Source organism: Balaenoptera acutorostrata, chromosome 2 (assembly GCF_949987535.1).
Source record: "Balaenoptera acutorostrata chromosome 2, mBalAcu1.1, whole genome shotgun sequence".
NCBI classification, from domain to species: domain Eukaryota; kingdom Metazoa; phylum Chordata; class Mammalia; order Artiodactyla; family Balaenopteridae; genus Balaenoptera; species Balaenoptera acutorostrata.
The window spans coordinates 64,578,582-64,600,020 of NC_080065.1; the positions used below are offsets into that span (position 1 = coordinate 64,578,582).

Consider the following 21,439-nt stretch of genomic DNA (forward strand, 5'->3'; position numbering starts at 1 on the left):
GGATGCTTTTTTTAAAATAAATTTATTTATTTATTTATATTTATTTTTGGCCGCGTTGGGTCTTCGGGGCTGCGCGCAGGCTTTCTCTAGTTGCGGCAAGTGGGGGCTACTCTGTTGCGATGCATGGGCTTCTCCTTGCGGTGGCTTCTCTTGTTGCAGAGCATGGGCTCTAGGCACGTGGGCTTTACTAATTGTGGTACTTGGGCTCAGTAGTTGTGGCTCGTGGGCTCTAGAGCGCGGGCTCAGTAGTTGTGGCGCGCGGGCTTAGTTGCTCTGCGGCATGTGGGATCTTCCCGGACTAGGGATCGAACCCATGTCCCCTGCATTGGCAGGCAGATTCTTAACCACTGCGCCACCAGGGAAGTCCCTATGGATGATTTTTATTTCATTTTTATTGTCTAACTGCCCTGGGTCAGAACCTTCAGTGCAATGTTGAAGAGAAATGCCAAATGCAGACATCCTTGTCTTGTTCCTGAACTCAGGAGGAAAGTATTCAGTCAGTCTTTCACCATTAATATGATGTTAGGTGCTGTGTTTCCCTAGACACCCTTTATCAGGTTGAGGAAGCTCTCGTCTACTGCTAGTCTGTTGAGTATTTTATCATGAGAGGATGTTGGAGTCTGTCAAATGCTTTCTCTGCATCTGTTGAGATGATCATATGTTTTCCATCCTTTATTCTTACCATATATGGTATATTACATTGATTGATTTTTCAGATGTTAAACTAAACTCATATTCCTAGGATAAATCTCACTTGATGATGGTACATAATCCTTATTATACGTTGTTGGATTTGGTTTGCTAGTGTTTTGTTGAGGATACTATACTGCTTTTGTTACTTAACATCTTATCATTAGCATTTTCCAAACGCTACGTGTTCTTCTGAAACCATTTTTAGCATATATATCTACCATAATTTAACTATTTTCCTATAAGACATTTAGGATACTGCCAATCATCCATTTATAAAATATATTTGTAATATATATTTCTGTTCATAAATCTCTGCCCAAGTTTTTATCACTTCTTTAAAGAGTTTTCTAGGAGTAGAATCACTGGGTCAATTCATATAATAATTTTTTAAGATTCATTCATAAAGTCAACTGCCTTCCAGGAAGATCATTTTGATTATACTCTCAATGACAATAAAAATGCCAACTTCAGCATCTCCTTGCTAATATCATCTCGTATAAAGAAACTTTACTAGTTCAAAAAATAAATAATAGTATTTCTTATATTTATTAACGATCTGAAATCTTTGATAAACTATCAGTTCAAGAACAACTGAACCACTGAACTAAAATGAGTGAAATGCTGTATTTAACGATTTTTTTAAATGTGAAACAGGATCACAGTGGGAATAAATACAACTATCTAGCTGATTAACAGTACAGTAAAACCCCTTTAAGAAGTACTTTCAAGGGGAAGGAGGCTGCTCACTAAAAAAAAAAGTCGTCCTTTCACCATACCGAAATAAGATACTTTTTATTGACCAGTTACATGAAACAGCTCACCAAAGGAATTTCCCCCAAATACACTAAATTTTTTCTCCTTCCCTGTTCCTTCAATGCATATATTTTCATTTGAATCCTAATGATCTCAGTCAAATAAGCAAGACTATCTTTTGAGGGATTTAATAGGAGCATCTTTTCACATAAAGCATAGAGATTTTGATCAAGTCAATACTTTATTGACTTCTTCAAAGACAGTCCATTGTAAAATTGGATACCAGTATATAATAAATGGCCCTTTCTTCCCCAGAAACTTTTCTAAATTGATAATCAGAATAGCATAGTAGCATAAGATGGCTACCAGAGATGCTGCCTTTTAGGAAAAAAAATGAAATACTTTGACTATTGGCACACTGATTTTTTTTTACATTGAAAGTGTTAGCTCCAATACAGAGATCAGTAATCTTCAAAGCAAATGAGGAAACACTATTTCAGTTTACTAGTATCTTTCCCCAAACTTGCTGACATTATTGAAAAACAGTGTACTTTCTGAGAACATTTAAGGTAATTTCTTCTACCGAAATCGAAGTAGCCAAGTCTTATCCAAGTTTGTTTCTCCAACGTGTAGCAGAGTTCCTATCAAGTAATAAGCTCCGATTAATATTTGTTTATAAAATGAATGAACCTAACAGTAGCAGCCAATTAGCCACAAAAGATTTTGTTCTGGAACTAAGTAATTGCTATGTCTTACCCTTATCATTTTATAGAAGATAGACGGTGAGGGACAAATAACTCCATGTTTTAGTTCAAAGCTAAAACAAACAAACAAAAAAGAGACTAGCTATTGCTGTAGTCACTTTGAAAGTAATATCTCTTCCTAGAATTACCTACTAAAAACATACTAGTTACTACCTTTTTCCTTATCTTACTATAGAGATTCACCTCTTGCTCTAATTTAAAATTCAAAATTCTAGCATTTAATGTATATACTCCCCAAAATCTAGTCTTAGAAGAACCAAATGACTGTGTATGTGTGGAAGAAATAATTTTTGAAACCTACAAAAGTAATTTCATCTAAACCATTAAACAATTTTTTCTGAAACAAAAAGATTATTACCGTAAAGTATCTGATTAAGATTTTACCTTTACAGTAGACTGGAAGCATGACACTTTCTGAACTTGTCTGCCAGTATCACAATCCCATACCTAAATTTATGTTAAGAAATAATTTCTCAGCAGAATTTTAAAACCTTAATTATAATTTTTCTAATAAATAAATCACAAATATTACACATTTACATAGAAAATATATAAAGCATGAAATATTTCATGTTTATACTACCACAAAAATCAATTCATCAACTTAGCATAGCAGACTTATAATCTAAAATAAGTCTGGGGCTTCCCTGGTGGCGCAGTGGTTGAGAGTCTGCCTGCTAATGCAGGGGACACGGGTTCGAGCCCTGGTCTGGGAAGATCCCACATGCCACGGAGCAGCTGGGCCCGTGAACCACAATTGCTGAGCCTGCGCGTCTGGAGCCTGTGCCCCGCGACGGGAGGGGCCGCGATAGAGAAAGGCCCGCGCACCGCGATGAAGAGCGGTCCCCGCACCGCGATGAAGAGTGGCCCCCGCTTGCCGCAACTGGAGAAAGCCCTCGCACGAACCGAAGACCCAACACAGCCAAAAATAAAAATAAATAAATAAATAAATAAATAAGAAAATCCTTTAAAAAAAAAAAAAGAAAGAAAAAAAAAAAAAAAGAAAATTGTCCCAATTTAAAAAAAAAAATAAAATAAAATAAAATAAGTCTGAGGTAAATTTTACTATCAAACCATTTGAAAATACCAACAAAATGAATGGTCTGAATACTGAATGTTTACAGGCATTAAATATTGCAACTATATAAAAAGTTTTATTCTCCAAAACAGTCTACCGTAATCTAATAAACATTGAACATAAAATATTTATACTAAAAACTATCACACCCATTAATTAACATTTACTGAAAGCTCCTTCAATGTGCCTGGCATCATTTACTACTGTTATCTTGATTGAAAGAAGACAGTAACAGTGTATTCCTATTACCTATATACATATTTAAAATAATTAGAGGACCTCTCATAAAATGTCCAAGGTTAGTTTGACCTAAGGAGCATAATGATTTTCAAATTTTTCATACCATTTCCTATGGTAAGATATACATTTTATATCATATCTGAGAACACATTTGCATACAAATAAATATGTGGACTCTTAAGACCATCACTTGACAAAGATATAAAGTCTACCCTCAGCATTTAATTAATGAAGTTAGTTAACAGCAAAGACCCAAGCAGGGTAAATTTAGAATTCATATGAATAAAAGGAACTGCCAACAAAGCAATCTGAAATTATTTTTAACAAAAAACGTCATTCAGCAAAGGAAATAACTCTATACTATCATTTACAGTTAACGTTTATACTGATATTGTCCCAGCTACTCACGTCTGTACTGTAATAGTAATTTTAATAATTGGCTCTAAATAGTATCATAGTACCCTAGGAACAGTCTAATAAAAAGTATTTGATATTCTATTTTTGCAGAGATTATACTGATGCTGAAAACAAACCCAAAAAAGAGACCTTTACTCCATAAAATAACATTTGCCTCAACAGAGCAACAGTAGTAAAGCTACTCTGACCTAAACATATGAGTGCATATTATGCCCCTGTTTATGCAATATTGTAATCACCACAAAATATCGTTTATCTCCACTTAAACCTTTTCTTCAAATTCTTTCACCTATTGCCAATCTGTCTAGAAATCACTTCAGCTGATGAGCTCATTTAAAGTGTGTCATAAACTATGTCTTGGTTCTACAGAAGCCTAAGAAACACCTATACCTTTGGACTTACTCCAAAACTTACTTCAGTAATGCTTGAAGCTATTTAAACAGAATTCTCAGATAAGCATAGACTTTTTAAAGTTAATCTATGATACCTTAAAAAAAAAAAAGTAATGAAAGACTAGCTATCCATAGCATTGAGCTATGGCTTTCACAGACCCAATTCCACATACAAATATAAAAGGGCTAAATCTGTTTAAGAAAAATATTTTATGAAAGCAGTATTACATAGTGATTCAGAGCTCTGACTCTGCAGTCAGTCTGTTGCCTTCTGCCCTATACTGGCTGCATGACCTTGGGCAAGTTACTTAACCTCTCTGCGCCTCTCTTTTCTTATTTGTAAATGAAAATAATAGAAATACTTATAAGGATTAAATGGGTTAATAAATATAAAATAGAACAATGCCTAGCACGTATAAGCAATTTATAACACTTTACTATGGCTACTACATCTTAAATTTTCAACTAAAAGTATGGGGAGGAATGATCATTTACATTTTTAAATTGTTTTAAAATACTAAATATGGGGCTTCCTGGTGGTGCAGTGGTTAAGAATCCGCCTGCCAACGCAGGGGACATGGATTCAATCCCTGGTCCAGGAAGATCCCACATGCCGTGGAGCAACTAAGCCCATGCGCCATAACTACTGAGCCTGTGCTCTAGAGCCCGCAAGCCACAACTACTGAAGCCCACGCGCCTAGAGCCCGTGCTCCGCAACAAGAGAAGCCAAGGCAATGAGAAGCCCGTGCACTGCAACGAAGAGTAGCCCCCGCTCGCCGCAACTAGAGAAAGCCCGCGCGCAGCAACAAAGACCCATGGCAACCAAAAATAAATAAATTTTTTTTAAAAAGGCAAAGGAAACATAAATATTAAAAAAAAGAATCTGCCTGCCAATGCAGGGGACATGGGTTTGATCCCTGGTCTGGGAAAATCTCACATGCCGCAGAGCAGCTAAGCCTGTGTGCCACAACTACTGAGCCTGTGTGCTGCAACTACTGAAGCCCATGCACCTACAGCCCGTCCTCCACAGCAAGAGAAGCCACCGCAATGAGAAGCCCACGCACCGCAACAAAGAGTAGCCCCTGCTCACCACAACTAGAGAAAGCCCGCGCGCAGCAACGAAGACTCAACTCAGCCAAAAATAAAAATAAAATAAAATAAAATACTAAATATATTAAACACTGAGCAGATGGTAATTTGCTTTTTTGCCAGACTCAGATTCTCAAAAAGTTCTTATGGGTTGGGGCCATTAAGTTTCTTTTGCCGTACAATGAACAGAAAAAAAAAAATGTGAATTATTCTCCAGTTCAACTCATCTTTCTCTAAATTGAAAAGCAATCTGAGATGATAAATATTTTTAAGCCCACATTCTCCCATTTCCTCTGTTTTATGTAATTTGATATAATAGTAACTCTGAAAAAAACAGCTTTAGTTATGAAGTTTCCAACAACAATAAGCCTTAACTTGCACTTTCCAGTCTAATACTTTTCAGACGCCTAATACTTTTAACTGTCTTATGAAGGCTAGAACAAAATCATTTTTGCTAAAACAGAATGTACAGACAGACCCCAAGAGGATAAAGACTAACAACATATGTACTGGTCCCTTGGATCACCATAGCTACGTCACTTGGTTCTAGATTTAAGGATATAATAACTGTTCTGTCAGCAGAGGCTGTCAAGATCAGTTGATTTTTTTCTTCACAAGCTTCCAAAGAAGGAAATGTAATAATAGCTGTTATCTTTTGAGTGTGTCCATTGAGTTCCAAAAGTTTTTCTCCTGTCTGAAATATCAATAAAATGTTAATAGTACTTCATATTTCATAACTTAAATAATCTTAAATGACAACATTAAGAAAAATCACCAGGTAGAAAATATACACATTCCATCTGAAATTACTTAGATTTTATAATTCAACTTTAAACAATCAAATAGTATCTAAACATTAGGTGCTAAAAGAGTAGCTGTAACTAATTTTAATTATTTTCTAATAGAAAATACTAATTTTTAGCAGATTGTTATAGGAAGTTTAAAGGAGTATTCTTTCCATATGGTTTTAAGATTATAACTGTGTAAATTAAGCATAAAAATATCAGTAACTTAATCAGCAGGAAAAAAATAAGGAGTCTTCATTATGCAAGCATCTGTTATCTAAGTCTTCACAGTTATAACGCTGTGGAAGAAAATAAAAGTCAGCATAACAGTAACAACAATTGGATATATATATCCAGTAATGTATCAACCACTCGTAAAGTCAGTATGGACTCTACTTCTCTCTAACATCAACAGCTATTCCCATCCATCCAATGTCTTCATCTATCAGTTTCTCACTGATTTCCCAAGTAGTAAACATACAAAAATGCAATGTAAATATAAGATAAATTGCAAATCTCTCCAAGGTTGCAGGATTTCATGATGTACGTGATGAACATAATGTTAAAAAAACTGCTTTAATCACAGGCAAAGCCACCGAAAAATGAGGATCTTGACTGAGTCAGACCAGATAACAACCCAAACAAGGGCAAGAAGATAAATGCTTCAAAAGAGAATAATTTGAGAATCCAAGGATCAGAAGAGAAGTCCTAGAGAAATTTGGTAAAGCCTTAAATAGTTTTGAAAAAATAAACCTTTTATTACATTACTATTATAGTCAAACATGATAAGAATGCTATATTATGCTATCAAACGATTCTGACAGAAAAATTGTCTTCCACAAAAATCAACATCTGATTCATTTTCAGAATCAGTGCATAGTTGCTGATAACTTAAATTTTGTTTAATTAAGATTAAAACTTTTATTTTCATAATCTAGCATTTGTTTATCAGGAAAAAATCTTACATAAAAAAACTCTATTATGGAACATTGGTCCTCATTTTAAATGGATTCATCCTAAGCAGCCCTTTCGAGCATTAATTAGTCTCAACCTACTGATATGCAGGTATATATCCAGATAATGTTTATGAATGCATACAGTCATGTCTTTATTACACAATCCACACAGAAACAATACACACCTGGGCATTCCACACAACCACAATTCCATCATCACCAGCAGATGCAAATCTGGTTAGAGAAAAAAGGTCAAGAAAAAAAAAAATCACTGATGACATTTAAGTGCTAAGATTACTAAGATACCATCAGACCTTATTAATGGTATTTTGACTTACTAGTATCAATACAGATTAAGTTCTTTAAGCTAATTTAACAAATATTTACAGAATACCTTCTAAGTTTTGTGCCAGGTACTGAGAATCCAAAGATAAATAAGACCATTCAGAGAGTCAAAATGAATAAACTGCTAGACTAAGAATAAGGGAGATCTATCAATGATCTTTAAAGTCCTTCCTTGCTTTAAAATTATAATGATTAAACCCTGACTTAAGTGACATGAAACCAAGCTGAGGAAAAGCTACAGTGACAGGAAGTGATATTCTAGGAGTGGAACAAAGGAATCATGTCCTTAGATTCCTTACTTTCTAGGTAAAGATATTTAGATATTTTAACTCTACTATTTAAAGCCAGTTTCTCTCCTTTGCTCCCCTCAGCTCTGTGGTCTTTCTACATAAATACTGCGTTCTTTGGTTTGGAAGGTTTGGTTTTTGTTTTGTTTTGTTTTTTTCAGCGAAAATTCTTGAAATGAAAAGAGGTAAAGGTAAGTTTGCTTCATGGCATGAAAAAAGAGCTGTGATGAACTAAATTATAGCTTCTTTCTCCTCTTTACCACCCATTCACTACATGTCAAGGAACAATCATCTATATTTTGTAGAGCAGAAGATAACCATGACACAAACACTATCAAGAAAAATCACTGGCACAGGATTATTCATCATAGTGCCTGCATTATAATAAAATCAAACATTACTCTCAAGCAGTGTCCCCACGCAGTGGTGTACAGCAATCACATTGAAAGCATGTCAAGTAATTTGTTATTAATAATGTAGTACACAAGTTTGTAAATGATTTTTTTTAATTGGAGTATATAGTTGCTTTACCATGTTTATTAGTTTCTACAGTACAACGAAGTGAATCAGTTAAACATATATCCACTCTTCTTTAGATTCCCTTCCCATTTAGGTCACTGCAGAGCTGTAAATGATTCTTTAAGGAATCAAAATCAATTCAGTTGTTCCCATAATATCACTTTCATTCACTTGAATTCAAGGTTTGCTTTCTGAATAGGAGAGAAAGAAGTGGTATTATAGAGAGCCAGCTATGAACTGCATGCGGTTATGGTTAACAACCACTAATAAATGGTACTCCGTTAGCAGCTATGGCATTTAGAAAACGTGTTACTTCCTTGCAAGACTGTTAGTGTGTTTTCACAAAAATCTGGGCATGCCTTGAACAGCTTCATTAAAGTAATCATTGTTAAGCCTTATGTGTTTCATTGGGAGAAAAGCAGAGAAGTGATACATTAGGACACAAGAATTACTTTGTTCCTTAGAGTATCTGTTCTATTGAATTTTACCCTACAGATATCCATATAATCTCGCTACTTCAGTCATGTAACACTTTCCTAAACACTCCAAACTGAGCTTCAAGTTCAAATTTCTCATGCTCAGTTTCAAAGCCTCACAAATAGCTATTGTCTTCACTGGCTCTGACAATTCCCATACCCAGCACTCGTTTCAAAATCCTTTGCTTAAATCTTCTACTGCAGGAGCTAAGAGATTATCCAGGAGATGGGAAACTGGCCTAATACAGTCTGACAAAGTCCGTTAGTAATTTTTTAATATAGAGCTACGTATCTTTTTAACAGAAAGGACCTTTAAAATGTCTTAGTTAACTAGACAGAAATCACACAAAGAATTATTTTAAAATCTATACCTAACATTTATTTTATTTTCAAAATGAAATATAAAAGATATGGAGACTAAAAAGAAAACAATCATTTTATATTTTAAAATGTAATTTATGTTTAATTACATAGATTTTCTGAATCAAAACACTAAACAATGCCTTGAGTATCAAAAATAGTTGCTGGATGTAAATCTTTAATAGCTTATGTTTCTAGGCCTACTGATTTCTTTTTATTTGTATCATGATGGTGGGGTGGGCAGAACTCAAGGTCTTCAGATTTCTTTGGTATAAACCATCAATTTCTATTGATTCTTGAAACTCTTATAATTGCTTTTCTCCCTTTTAGAAGAGTGCAGGTTTAAAATACATACTTTTTTCTAACCCTGATTGCTAACTTCTCATTATTGTTTTATCATGTCTGAATCTCATGACTTCACAATGAGAGATGACTGAACGGTTGAGAGTTTAGAAATGAGATACAGAGCATTTCACCTCAAACTTTAATTCAATCAGTGGTGAACAAAAGCTAAATCTAAACAACGCTCAATAGTAATGAATGAAATCACAGCCCTTTTTTTTTTTAATTGTTCAGAGGTCAATTACCCAGTGTGTATATTATTCAGGCTTTTCAATTCTCATATATTCTGTTGTTTTGGGGTTTTTCTTTTTGCCATTCCAGTATTTCTTATTACCTGCTCTAAAGAGGAAACATGAAGCTTTAAAATGTAAACCAGTATGACTTTGCTACATATTAGTACCAATCACAAACTAACTAATAAAAGGGTGGGAGATCATTTGCAAATTACAATTATCCATTCTCCTAGGATGAATAACTGAAAACTAGCAGCACTATATCAGTTTATCTTAAACTAAATCAGTTTATCCTCATCAGTCAAGCACACACTCCAGCCATCTCCAAATTTTCAGAAATGAAAATTCAACTCAAGAATCCCTAACAGTAAGATACACTGTAATTGATTAAAAGAAGTAATGAACCATAAAAAAGAAGTAATTAAGATGTCAATAAGGTTTAATCTAGTCAATAGAAGGAAGAATAGTGGCTATACTGTCATATAATAATATACCAAAAAAATTTTTAAACACTCTAAATTAATAGAATCCAAAGATTCAAATCTAAAGATAAGATTTTAAGAGAAATCCTTCTTTACTGATTAGCACAAAATGTATTTAGTGAGATTTTATGTCATGTGTTAGGGAAATGCCAAGATCAATTACATGTTGTTCTTGATTCAAGATCTTAAAACTTAGTGATTGTTTAGAAATGTACTATATTTCATCAAATATAAGACATACTATTATTTTATGTACTATTAAGGAAAAAATGATGTCAATTATTAATGAAAGACACCATCAATTATATGATGTATCCAAATTTTAAAGATGTTACAATAGGAAAAAATAGGCTTTTTAGAATCAATGAAATATAGTAATTGTCGTATTTATTGATCTTTCTAAAATGGTACTTTCTAGTCCAACAAATTTCTGATTATGTCTAGCAGGTTGAAAGGACTAAAGAAATGCTTTTTCAGTAAATAAATGAATAAGCAAACACTTAAGTGTTAAAAGGGCTCTGTAAAATAGATTAATAGTATTAATGTAACCTCATTTTTCCCTTCAATCATGACTAATATACCAACATATTGTCAAAACTAGAAATTCAAAATATGTAAAGCCCAGAATCTCACCACATACAAAAATAAATTCCTTTTATTTTTTCATTTTCCTGTCCCATTCTTATGCATAACCTTCAAGTTTTCTCAACTTGAAACCAACTCTTTAAAAATACTCACTGAGACTGTACATTTAATTTAATGACATTTAATTAAATGACTAAGCAAAAACTATACGCATGAAAAAAGTTTAAAAACATGAAGTGTGATTTAATGAAGACCTATAGCAGAGCTTCTAGAATGTTCCATCCTCTCTTTCCCTCATTATGAGAATTAAATTAATTGTGAGAGTCAATGATCCACTCATTCAAGAAATATTAAGCATTAACTATATATTAAGCATTAACTTTGTATATCTATATGCTTGATCCTGAGGGTAAAGATCAATGAGATAGTTCTTGCCCTTGAAGAGCTCACAGTCTACATTATTATGGAATGCTACAGGGTCCAAATTATGAATCCACTGAGAATTCTCAGTTATACTCATTTCAATTTATAGAAATCATTTCCTTTAAACACCTTTCTTTGGACAGCTCAGAGAAAGCACTCTCATTCTTGCTAACTGTGGGCTTAAAGTATAGCAAAGGTTCACAAAGATTTGTACAAAATAAAATATTTCCACAAGTAATTCCTATGTCCATTACCTACATGCTTATTTAATAGTCCTTATTCAAGAGAATTTATTTCAATTAAGTCAAAGGTGCTACAGATTCAAACATAACCTTAAAGGACATAAAAAAGATAATCCATAAACCTGAACATAAACTTTCCTGTATTCAATATTTACATAACCATAAAGCACTGGAAAAATAATAGAGTATTATTATGGCAATACAGAAGTCCCTGTGGTTAACTAACTTCCCACCAAATCCACAAGTACTTTCTAATCATGATGCAACTAAAACAGTATAGTTTTTACAATGCAGTAAAGTTGAAAAATGTTAATACCAGAAACCAGACAAAAATAAAAAATAACAAAATTTTCACTTAAAATGAACTTTTACTTATCTTGTATTCTAAAATTACTTGAAGAAAGTTAGAGAAGTTTGTAGACAGAGACTTGTAAGAGAAGTTAAAGGCAACTTCAAAGCATTTTCAGGAGCCATAGATACTGATGTCACTGATTCTTTCACAATGTACTTGAACATTAAAACTTTTTTTTCCTTGATTAAGTAATACATATGTATTAACACAATTCCAATATGAATGTCTCACAAATAGAATAGAGATGGAAAAATTCCATAGTTCCCATGGTCATTTGGAAAGGTAAAACCTTTGGTAAATTTTCCCCTCCCCCAAATCACAAATAGAAAGCTAAACTACATCAAGTTTACAAGTATTAGAATACAAAAAAATCCCTGTGATTTCTATTAGTGGGAACCTCCACTACTTTGAGCTCAAGTGTCTCTGAAGGAACTTCTACTAGAGAAAGTTCTTGGCCTCTCTCTGTCCCACTGATGTAATAAATGAGTTTAAGAGAATGAATTGAGTATGCTCAGTTCAGACCCTTCTGGGTTTTCTCTGAGATTTGTCTGTGCATAAAGAGGCAACATTCTGGTCTGCTCTTATTTCTGAGGTAAACTTACATCCGAGTAGGAGGCTTGCAGATGTCCAGCAGTACCCGTGATTCAGTGAAGTCTACGTAACTCAGGGTGAAAATTAGGAAACCCACTGTGGTTGTATATCAAAGCTACAACCTTTAGTCCAGCTTTTTGCTAGTTATTACTTTATTAAGCTGATGGGTTCATGTCCATCTGTGTGATTCCTGCATCTAATAATATCTAAGAAAAAATTTTATTTTATACTGAAACAAAAATACCTTTTAAATTGGCGTTTTTTCCCTCTATATCAAATATATATCATTTTTAAACTTTTCATCATGAAGAATTTAAGTATATATAAAAGTGGAAACAGTATAACAAAAATCTCCAGGTAACGTGTCTTCAATAATTATCAACTCATGACCAATACTGTTTCATCTGTACCACAGCCAATCCTCCCTTTGCAGATTATTCTGAAGCAAATCCCAGTCACTGTATTTCATCAATAAATATTTCAATATATATTTACATCACAACTAAAGTTAACATTTAATTTCTTAATGTCACCACAGTGTAATCAAATTTCCCTGTCTCACAATGTTTTTTAAGTGTATTAGAAGCAGGATCTAAATAAGGTTCATATACTGCAACTGATCTCTAAAGTCTCTCTTGTTCTATTGATTCTTTCTTCATGTATTTTTTTCCTTGCAATTAAACATTTGTCTTACAGAGCTCTCACAGTCTGGATTTTGCTAGCTACCTTCTTGTGTTGTCATTTGATATGCACCTCTGTCCCCTGTGTTTCTAGTAAATTGAGAGATCTAAAGACTTAATCATATTTGAATTTGACTTTTTGGTAAGACCACTTCATAAGCAGTTTATATACCCCAACAGGAAATATAATTTCTAACAATCTTTTTGTGTGTGTGTGATGTTAACAGCTATCAATAACCATTGCCGGGCTTCCCTGGTGGCGCAGTGGTTGAGAATCTGCCTGCTAATGCAGGGGACACGGGTTCGAGCCCTGGTCTGGGAAGATCCCACATGCCACGGAGCAGCTGGGCCCGTGAGCCACAACTACTGAGCCTGCGCGTCTGGAGCCTGTGCCCTGCAACGGGAGGGGCCGCGATAGTGAAAGGCCCGCGCACCGCGATGAAGAGCGGTCCCCGTACCGCGATGAAGAGTGGCCCCCACTTGCTGTAACTAGAGAAAGCCCTCGCACGAACTGAAGACCCAACACAGCCAAAAATAAAAGAAATAAATAAAGTAGCTATAAAAAAAAAAAAAATAACCATTGCCTAAATTTGTTATTCTATTAGAGGTTGCGAAATTATAATATTCCAATTCCATGATTCTTCCTAACTTGAATTCTTCTATAAAGAAAATGTCCTCTCATCCAACATTACTGATCTCAAGATAGAGTTTGTATAGAAAGGCAGTATAGATCTTGACTTGCAGATACCCCTTCAAGAGAGGACTTGCTGCCCAGCTATGAGGAATATGGTTATCTGCCTCCAGCTGTTGACTTCAGGGTCCATTTCAGCTTTCAAGTTGAAGTCAAACTATCTCAGTTGGCCCCCAGCCCCTGGGACATAAGCAAGTTGGTGGAAGCCAGGGCACATTCTTGGATGGCCCTCAGCCAATGTCTAAGCAATGCAGGCTAAACACTCCTAGTTATTTCCCTAATGCAGGACTCATCTAAAGAGCATTCCTTCCTCCAGAGCTCCACATTGGGCTTACAGAGACTTTGTCAAATCTGCATCACAGTTTGAGACAGCTCCCCTTGTCCAATCCTGCTTCTTCCCTTTTCCCTTCAATGGTATTTCTCTCTAATAAACCTTTTGCATGCTTAATTCCATTTTATTGTCTACTTCCCAGGGAAACCAGGTATTAGGAGGATCTAAATGATCTTGATTACTGACTTCTATTCTCTAAGTGTTAGTGAGAAAGATATTCTTAGCTTTAGAACATTGTCTTAAAGATGTAACATATTGTTTGCTGTTAGTGAATTATCAAACTGTACTGAGTTTGTCTAGATTCTTGTGAATGTACAGCTTCACCAGTCACCCTAAGGTACATTTTGTTCTCAGTCTGGCATTTCATGGGTCATCTGATTCTTTTCCAGTCATGATCACCATCCTACATAACCTTGTCTGTTTCCTGGAGGAGCAAGGGATGGTCAAATGAGCAACAGAGAAAACTATTCTTAAAATGTGTTACGAACTCAGTTTAGTTTAATGTGTCAAATGCTAGAGTATTACATGCAATTTTAGCACAGTCCATTTTTTGGATGACTCTTGCTGAGGCTTAGCCTTCTTTAGTGATCTCCCAATCAATATGACCCTCACTTCATGTTCAAAAAATACTAAAGAAGAAAAGAAAAGGCTGCTGTCTGTTAGGTTATACAGGATTTATTTGGTATCTTCAAAAACCAATCTGAGAAAATTTTCCACTCACTGATTTTAGCTGAGCCACTGAGAAAACAAGAAAATCCTTCTGCAAAATTCTCAATAAAATGATATTATCTAAAGACCTGAAGCGTGAAACCTGGATTACAAAAGCTGACCAAAAAACCAGAATGTGATGTCTATAAAAACTAAATAAAAACATAAAAAGTATAACAATATTTATTTAAAAACTGGAAAGGTATTTCTATAATTTGACAATGCATATATAATGTACACATGTAACAGTAAAACGATATCTGAACTATCTAAACTATTAAATCAAGAATGAAAACACTGAGCTCTACTATTTATAATAGTTACATCATTTGTATATTTTCAAATGTATTTCTTATCAATAATGACTCTTTCAGTTTTGTTTTTTTTTTCTAGTACACTACAGAATTAAATCTTTTAAAACAAAACAGACTGAAAGTTCTTCAGGTCTGCAATTGAGTAAAAAACTTCATACCTAATTATATGTAACTTTTGACAAAGTCATGACTTGAGTACAAAGAACTAAATGTGGTTCATGTAGTAATATGTTCACTTGACTGCAAAAGCCAAAAAGTAGGCTTTTTAAAAAAATCTATTCTAGACATTTAGATTCACTGTGGTATACAGCAAACATGGCCACCAATCTCCCTATTTCCACCACCATTTGCAATAGGATTTAGTTGCTTCTCCCATCAAGAGGTAGAATTTATTTATCAACTTAATGAATTCACGCCAGCTCCTGACTTGCTTTAGCCCATGAAACAACAGCAAACATGATGAAAACAGACTTGAAAAGAGTTTTACACTGGGGCTTGCCCTTTTGCTGGTATTTGAACTCCATCCCTATGTGAACCAGCACTTGAGCAACCACATGGAGAGAGACCCCAGTCATCCCAGCTGAGACCACTACAAACCTGCCAACCCCAGCCAATCTACCTGGTGACCACAAAAGCATAAGTGAACCTAACCAAGATCTGCTGATCCCAGCAGAGACAAAAGAACCCACCCAGCTGAGCCTAACCCAAATGCCTTCCCACAGAATAGTGAAATAAATAAATAGCGTTTGTTTTAAACTACTAAATTTGGGCTGATATTTGACAAGGACAACAGATAACTGATATACTCATCTACAGCTTTTTACTGTTTACGTAACATTTACTATATCATTGAATAACTGAAGTATACACAAGCACCACTTTGGGAAAAGGTAATCAAATATCAGTACCTGTACAATGATCATTACTCTACAAGATGGCCTTTTCTGCAGATTCTTCTAACTATGTAGTAAGAATAATCAAGAAGACATTTTAAAGGACAGATAGCAATCAACATGGAATCTTAACAGTTAATCTATTAAAAAAAAATTTAAAGACCACATCCTGAAAGTATACTGTATATTTTGTATTTAGCTTTCTTAGACAAAACTATTTGAGGACTCCTTAAAGCCCAAATATTAGGGATTATGGTCTAAGAAATCATTGTTTTTTTTTTAACTTACGTAGCATCTTACAATGGTAAAAGATGGTACAAGAAAACTTTAGTTGTCCAAATGTCCTATCTTTCCAAAAATGTTTAGTTTCAAAGATGACTGACTAAATAAATAAGTAAATGTCTCTTAGGACATAGCAACAGTAAGTATTACCAAAAAGGCTGAAGATTATTATACTATGGTTGACATACTATAATTTGGTTGGCTCACATCACAACATGAAAATCGTGTTAATAGGCTAGTAATATAAAAAAAGGCAAATCCTTTCAAGCAAAAGTTGAGGAGCATATTTTCATAATAATTTGGCTGGACTTGTCCCTGGTTTCTAAAAGAGAGCTGGGCCCCTCAGAGCTCATCTGAGTTTATGCTAATGAGATGACTCATGGTGGACCCCTAGACAATTTAAGGATAGGGACTGGCCATGTGGGGAATATGAACCATGCAATTAGAGGGTTGGGGCTTTGAGCCATGGGATATCATCCTGACCTCCCAACCTGGGGGAGCAGGGAGGGGATGGCAGGGAGAGAAGGGCTGGAAATTGAGTTCAATCATGAGGCAAATAACTGAAACAATCATTCCCATGTAATGAAACCCCAATAAAAACTCTTGACACCCAGAGCTTGAGTGAGCTTCCTCACTGGTGATATGCATTGATGTGCTGAAAGGGTGATGTGTCCTGAGGACACAGAAGCCTTACATTTGGGACCCTCCTAGACCTTGCCCTATGCATCTCTGCATTTGGCTAGTCCCGATCATATCCTTTATAAAAAAACTGTAATCATAAGTATAGTGCTTTCCTGAGTTCTGTTAGTCATTCTAGAGAATAATCAAACCTGAGGGGGTAGTACGAATTTGTAGCTAATTGGTCAGAAGTGCAGGTGGCCTGGGAACCCTGGAGATTGCAGCTGTGACTGAGGTGAAGGGACTGTTGTACACGACTGTGCCCTTAACCTTTAAAATTCAACCTAACTCCAGGTAGTGCCAGAATTGCGCTGCACATGGGAAAAGCAACTAAATACCAAAAACATAAAAAGAGCAAAGAGAAGACAAGGTTAAAAAACATCAGCAGTGACAGTGAGAATTAGAAATAAGCACAGTAGCAGTCACCCACTGAGTCAAAAATGGAAGGAAAAAAAGACAGTATCAAAGGCAAAAGAGAAATTAAGAGATGATAGGGGAATAACTGATAAGGACAAGAAAAGTGGAGTTAGAGAGTTAGGATGGCATGCAACATGTACACTTAATAGTTGAGGGAGTCATTCATTCATTTAATAACTATTAATAACCTGCTACATGTAAGGCACTGTGCCAGATACTAAAGATACTGTGGTGAATAAAAAAAAAACATGGCCCTCACTCTCATCTAGAGAGGAAGATAAATATTATACAGTTACACAATTAACTGTGTAATTGTTATTAAGGCTACAAAGGATAAGTGTATAGTTGAACAAAGTCTTAATAAGACAGGTATACAGATCAATAATAAGCTAAATCTACAGTTCTAAGACCTACACACTTTCATCTCTATTTGCAAATATATTAAACACAACATTATACATGTTAGCAAGGAAATACAGAATAATGTACATTTTAAAGGGTTTCACAAATAACAAAAAATCCAGATTAAATACTTACCTTACCTTCCACTAAAAACAGTACATTCCTGGAAGGTACCTGATATTTAAACATTTCCCATATTCGTTCTCAAATTTAGCTTCACCTTAACATACAGTTAAAAGTCTCATCAACATTTTAAAGTCATACACTTCCTTTAAACTAATGAGAATATATTTGTGAGTATTCAAAAAGACCAAAACAAAACAAAACAAAACCTGAAACAAACAAAAATAACCATAAAATCACCAGAAACGATATCCCGACTTTTGGGCAAAAAGATTTCAGACACATATTTCATCAAGAGGCAGAGGTCAATTTCTACTAAATGTTATTAATGATCAGTTTTGAAATTTTTAGAAAAGCTGGATTAATTTTGAAGTTGTTTTTAACATACAATTCCCTAAAAACTCTTTCCAAACAGCAGTCAATTGGAAAACTAGAGTTTCTTACCTGTAATCATCTAACTGTACCAGAAACCGTACAATATCATGATGAGCTTTCAGTACAAGCAGTTCAGTGTAGGGGTTCTGGGTTTGTTCTTCACCTATTGTCTGTAAAGGAGATTTCTTGTAATGGGGGGAAAAAAAGAGAGAAAAAAAGATAAAATGATTTATGATAAAAGACCACATTCAAATAAAACACATGGTATGCATTTAAGAACACAAGGTTTAAAAAACTGTAAGATATTATGTTCTAATACTATATATTATTTCCCCTAATATCAAGTAACTGCCAATTTAACATAAAACATTTCTCTTACCACAAATCCACATCATAAATTTAAAATTTTGAACTCAAAATAAATTTTTAAAGGATGTATTTTGTTTTATGGAAATTACACCTCAATAAACCTGACCTAAATAATCAATGGGCCAAACCAACAAAATATTTTAGGATGGGTGTTTGTCAATTAAAACTTGGCAGAAACAAAACTGAAGGTCAAAGGGGTAAAATATAGACTAAAACAGTGCCTACCCCATTATAGGCACTCAACGTGTTTACTGAATGAATAAAGGAAGAAATGAAATAATTCAGTCAATGAATTCAATAAATTCAACTTCAGACAATAATATTGATAAAGATAACTGATAACATATACCTAGTAGTAAGCTCAGTTCTATACCTACACACCTTCATCCCTATTTGCAAACATATGGGCGGCAGTCCATATGCCACACACTGTGTAAAGCACATATGGCTCATAACTCACCCAATAATTCTGTAAGGTAGATCTTATCAACCCCATTTCTATAGTCAAACCCAGTACTATTTCATGATAAAAACCTGTGTTCTTAACCTCTGAACTGCAGGTTCTCAAACTTGACACTACTGACATTTTGGACTAGGTAATTCTTTTGTTGAGGGCTTTCCTGTGCATTGAAGGATGCTCAACATCATCCCTGGCTTCTACACACTAGATGCCAATAGAAATCCAACCTCTCCCCCCACCCCCAAATTGTGACAATCAAAAATATCTCTGGACATTGCCAAATGTCCTCTAAGGGGCAAAATCATCCCAGCAGACAAACACTGCTTAAACTAGAAGCCTGGATACAAGGTTCTTGTATAATTAGGGGAAAATCTTTGGTCCTGATAATGTACAGATTCACAGCAGTTCTAAAACTGAAGTACTTTTACATGAAGAAATGTACAATTTAACACGCATGAATTTTTTTTAATTCACCCTCAAAGCAGTAATTTTTTATTTATCCCATCTCCCTTCTAGCAGTGGTTCTGATGAGAAAAGCAAAGGCAAGAAATCTGAAAACTGTATACCACTTCCCCCAAATGAAAGCTTGCCAAGCACGGCAGAATTAGTTAATCAAATTCTATAACTAATCAAATAATCGGGTTAATACATAATTGTCATATATATCACAAATGGACCAGTCACTCTTCCACAATTCTTTCATAACCTTTAGAATTTAAGCCTATCTGAAATAAGCCTAATTTTATATAAGAAATACTTCTTAAAAATTAGACAATAAGCCTCAACTGCAAAAATATGAGGAAGTTAAAACGGAGAAGTAACGCTGCTTACAACCACCCAAGTTTTTTTTTAACAATCAAAACAAATATTTTCTATGAAAAATAAAAGGGAATCCAACGCAAATTCTATTCTTCAGTGGCATATGAAATAAATTCCAGATCTCGACACTTTTCAGGTTCCAAAATTATTTTATTCGCAACATTTCAAATGTAAATCTCATTAGTCTGGTCAGTTATTCAGTCCCATGAAGAAAGTGTGACTATGGAACCCAAAATAGCAGCTAGAATATAATTTTTTTTACTTTTAAGCAAATTTATTTTTTAAAATAATTATATTTTTGGTTCTGTATAAACAGTCAAATTAATTTCATATTCCATGAGCAAGCATCAGTTGATGTTGGGAAGCGACACCATATCAAACAAACCAGAAGTGTAAATATGCAGTCACCGTTTCGTAGTCTCTACCAAACCGGATACTTTTTCTATTGAAATGAGACTGGTTTACGTGGGGAGACCAGTTAAGCGTCATTGAGCCTGTTGCTGAACTACGTCAGTTTCAGTTTCCACACCTAGTGGAACATGGATTTACCTCTCAGGGAAAGAGCCCTCGCAATCCACCACCGCGACCCCGCCAACCCCGCCGACCCCGCCCTCGCAACCCGCAGGCCCCGCCTCCGCCGGGTCTCCCTCATCCGGTCAGGAGCCCGGCTCACACAAGCCACAGCTCCGGCAAGCAAAGCCTCTGCGGCGGCAGGCAGGGTCCACCCCGGTGTTTACCTCGGCCAGTCCCTGAGGTTCTCGGCCTCCCCCGATCAGCCATCGCAACATCCGGGCAGCGACGGCGTTTCACGGGCCTAGGCCCCAGTCAGCCCGAACTCCGCGCCAGGCTCAGCCTTCTCCTACCTCTCTGGTAACAGCTCAACAGAGGCGCTAATACCTGCCTTCTCAGATTTACCCAGAATACGAAGTACGAAGCAGAGCGCAACGAAGAGGGAAGACTTCTGTCCCCAAAGAGCTGCCGTACCCACCCGCAAGAGATTTGGTTAAGGGTAGCCGCCAGGGGAGCAGCAGCCGAAACCTAGGGCGTCCGCGGAGGTTCAGAGGCGCGCGCGGCACCGAGTGAGCACGCGCGGGGCGTCGCCTGATTTGGGCCCAGAGCCTGGGTAGTTCGAGCGGCCCCTGGTGGACACGTGGAACGCAGCAACTGGAGCCCGTCGTTAAGCAAGTGCTTGCCAAGAATAAATAGTCCCCTCCCTTTTTAGATGGCTTTTGCATCTTTCACTTGGCAAGCTTGGGGACCAGGAAGCCTTTCCATCTCCCCGCGGTTTCCTAAAGAGCTGCCTGGAGAAGGTTTACTTCAGTAGGCTTTTTCATCCGGACTAATCCCAGTGGCACGTGTGTACACCAGAATAAATCTGGCCAGTATTTATTGTGTGCCGTAGTACAGGTACTGTGCTAAGACTTCACATAAATCCTCACAGTAACCCTATACTGTCTATACTCCCTATTTTATAAAGAAACTGACCTCTGAAA

The 21,439-nt window shown here is 35.7% G+C and overlaps 1 protein-coding gene across 2 annotated transcripts in view; it reads right to left on the reverse strand.

Moving 5' to 3' along the window:
* WDR41 (WD repeat domain 41) overlaps positions 1 to 21,014 on the reverse strand; it is a 45,318-nt gene extending 24,304 nt beyond the window's left edge. For both annotated transcript variants that reach the window (XM_007175881.2, XM_057541776.1), the window contains exons 1-5: positions 20,684 to 21,014; positions 18,368 to 18,483; positions 7,353 to 7,401; positions 5,989 to 6,120; positions 2,595 to 2,657 (exon numbers count right to left, since the gene is read on the reverse strand). In XM_007175881.2, coding sequence (XP_007175943.2) covers positions 2,595 to 2,657; positions 5,989 to 6,120; positions 7,353 to 7,401; positions 18,368 to 18,483; positions 20,684 to 20,734 — 411 coding nt within the window. In that variant the 5' untranslated portion in view covers positions 20,735 to 21,014. The remainder of the gene's footprint in view (positions 1 to 2,594; positions 2,658 to 5,988; positions 6,121 to 7,352; positions 7,402 to 18,367; positions 18,484 to 20,683) is intronic.
* Between the last annotated feature and the right edge of the window lie 425 nt (positions 21,015 to 21,439).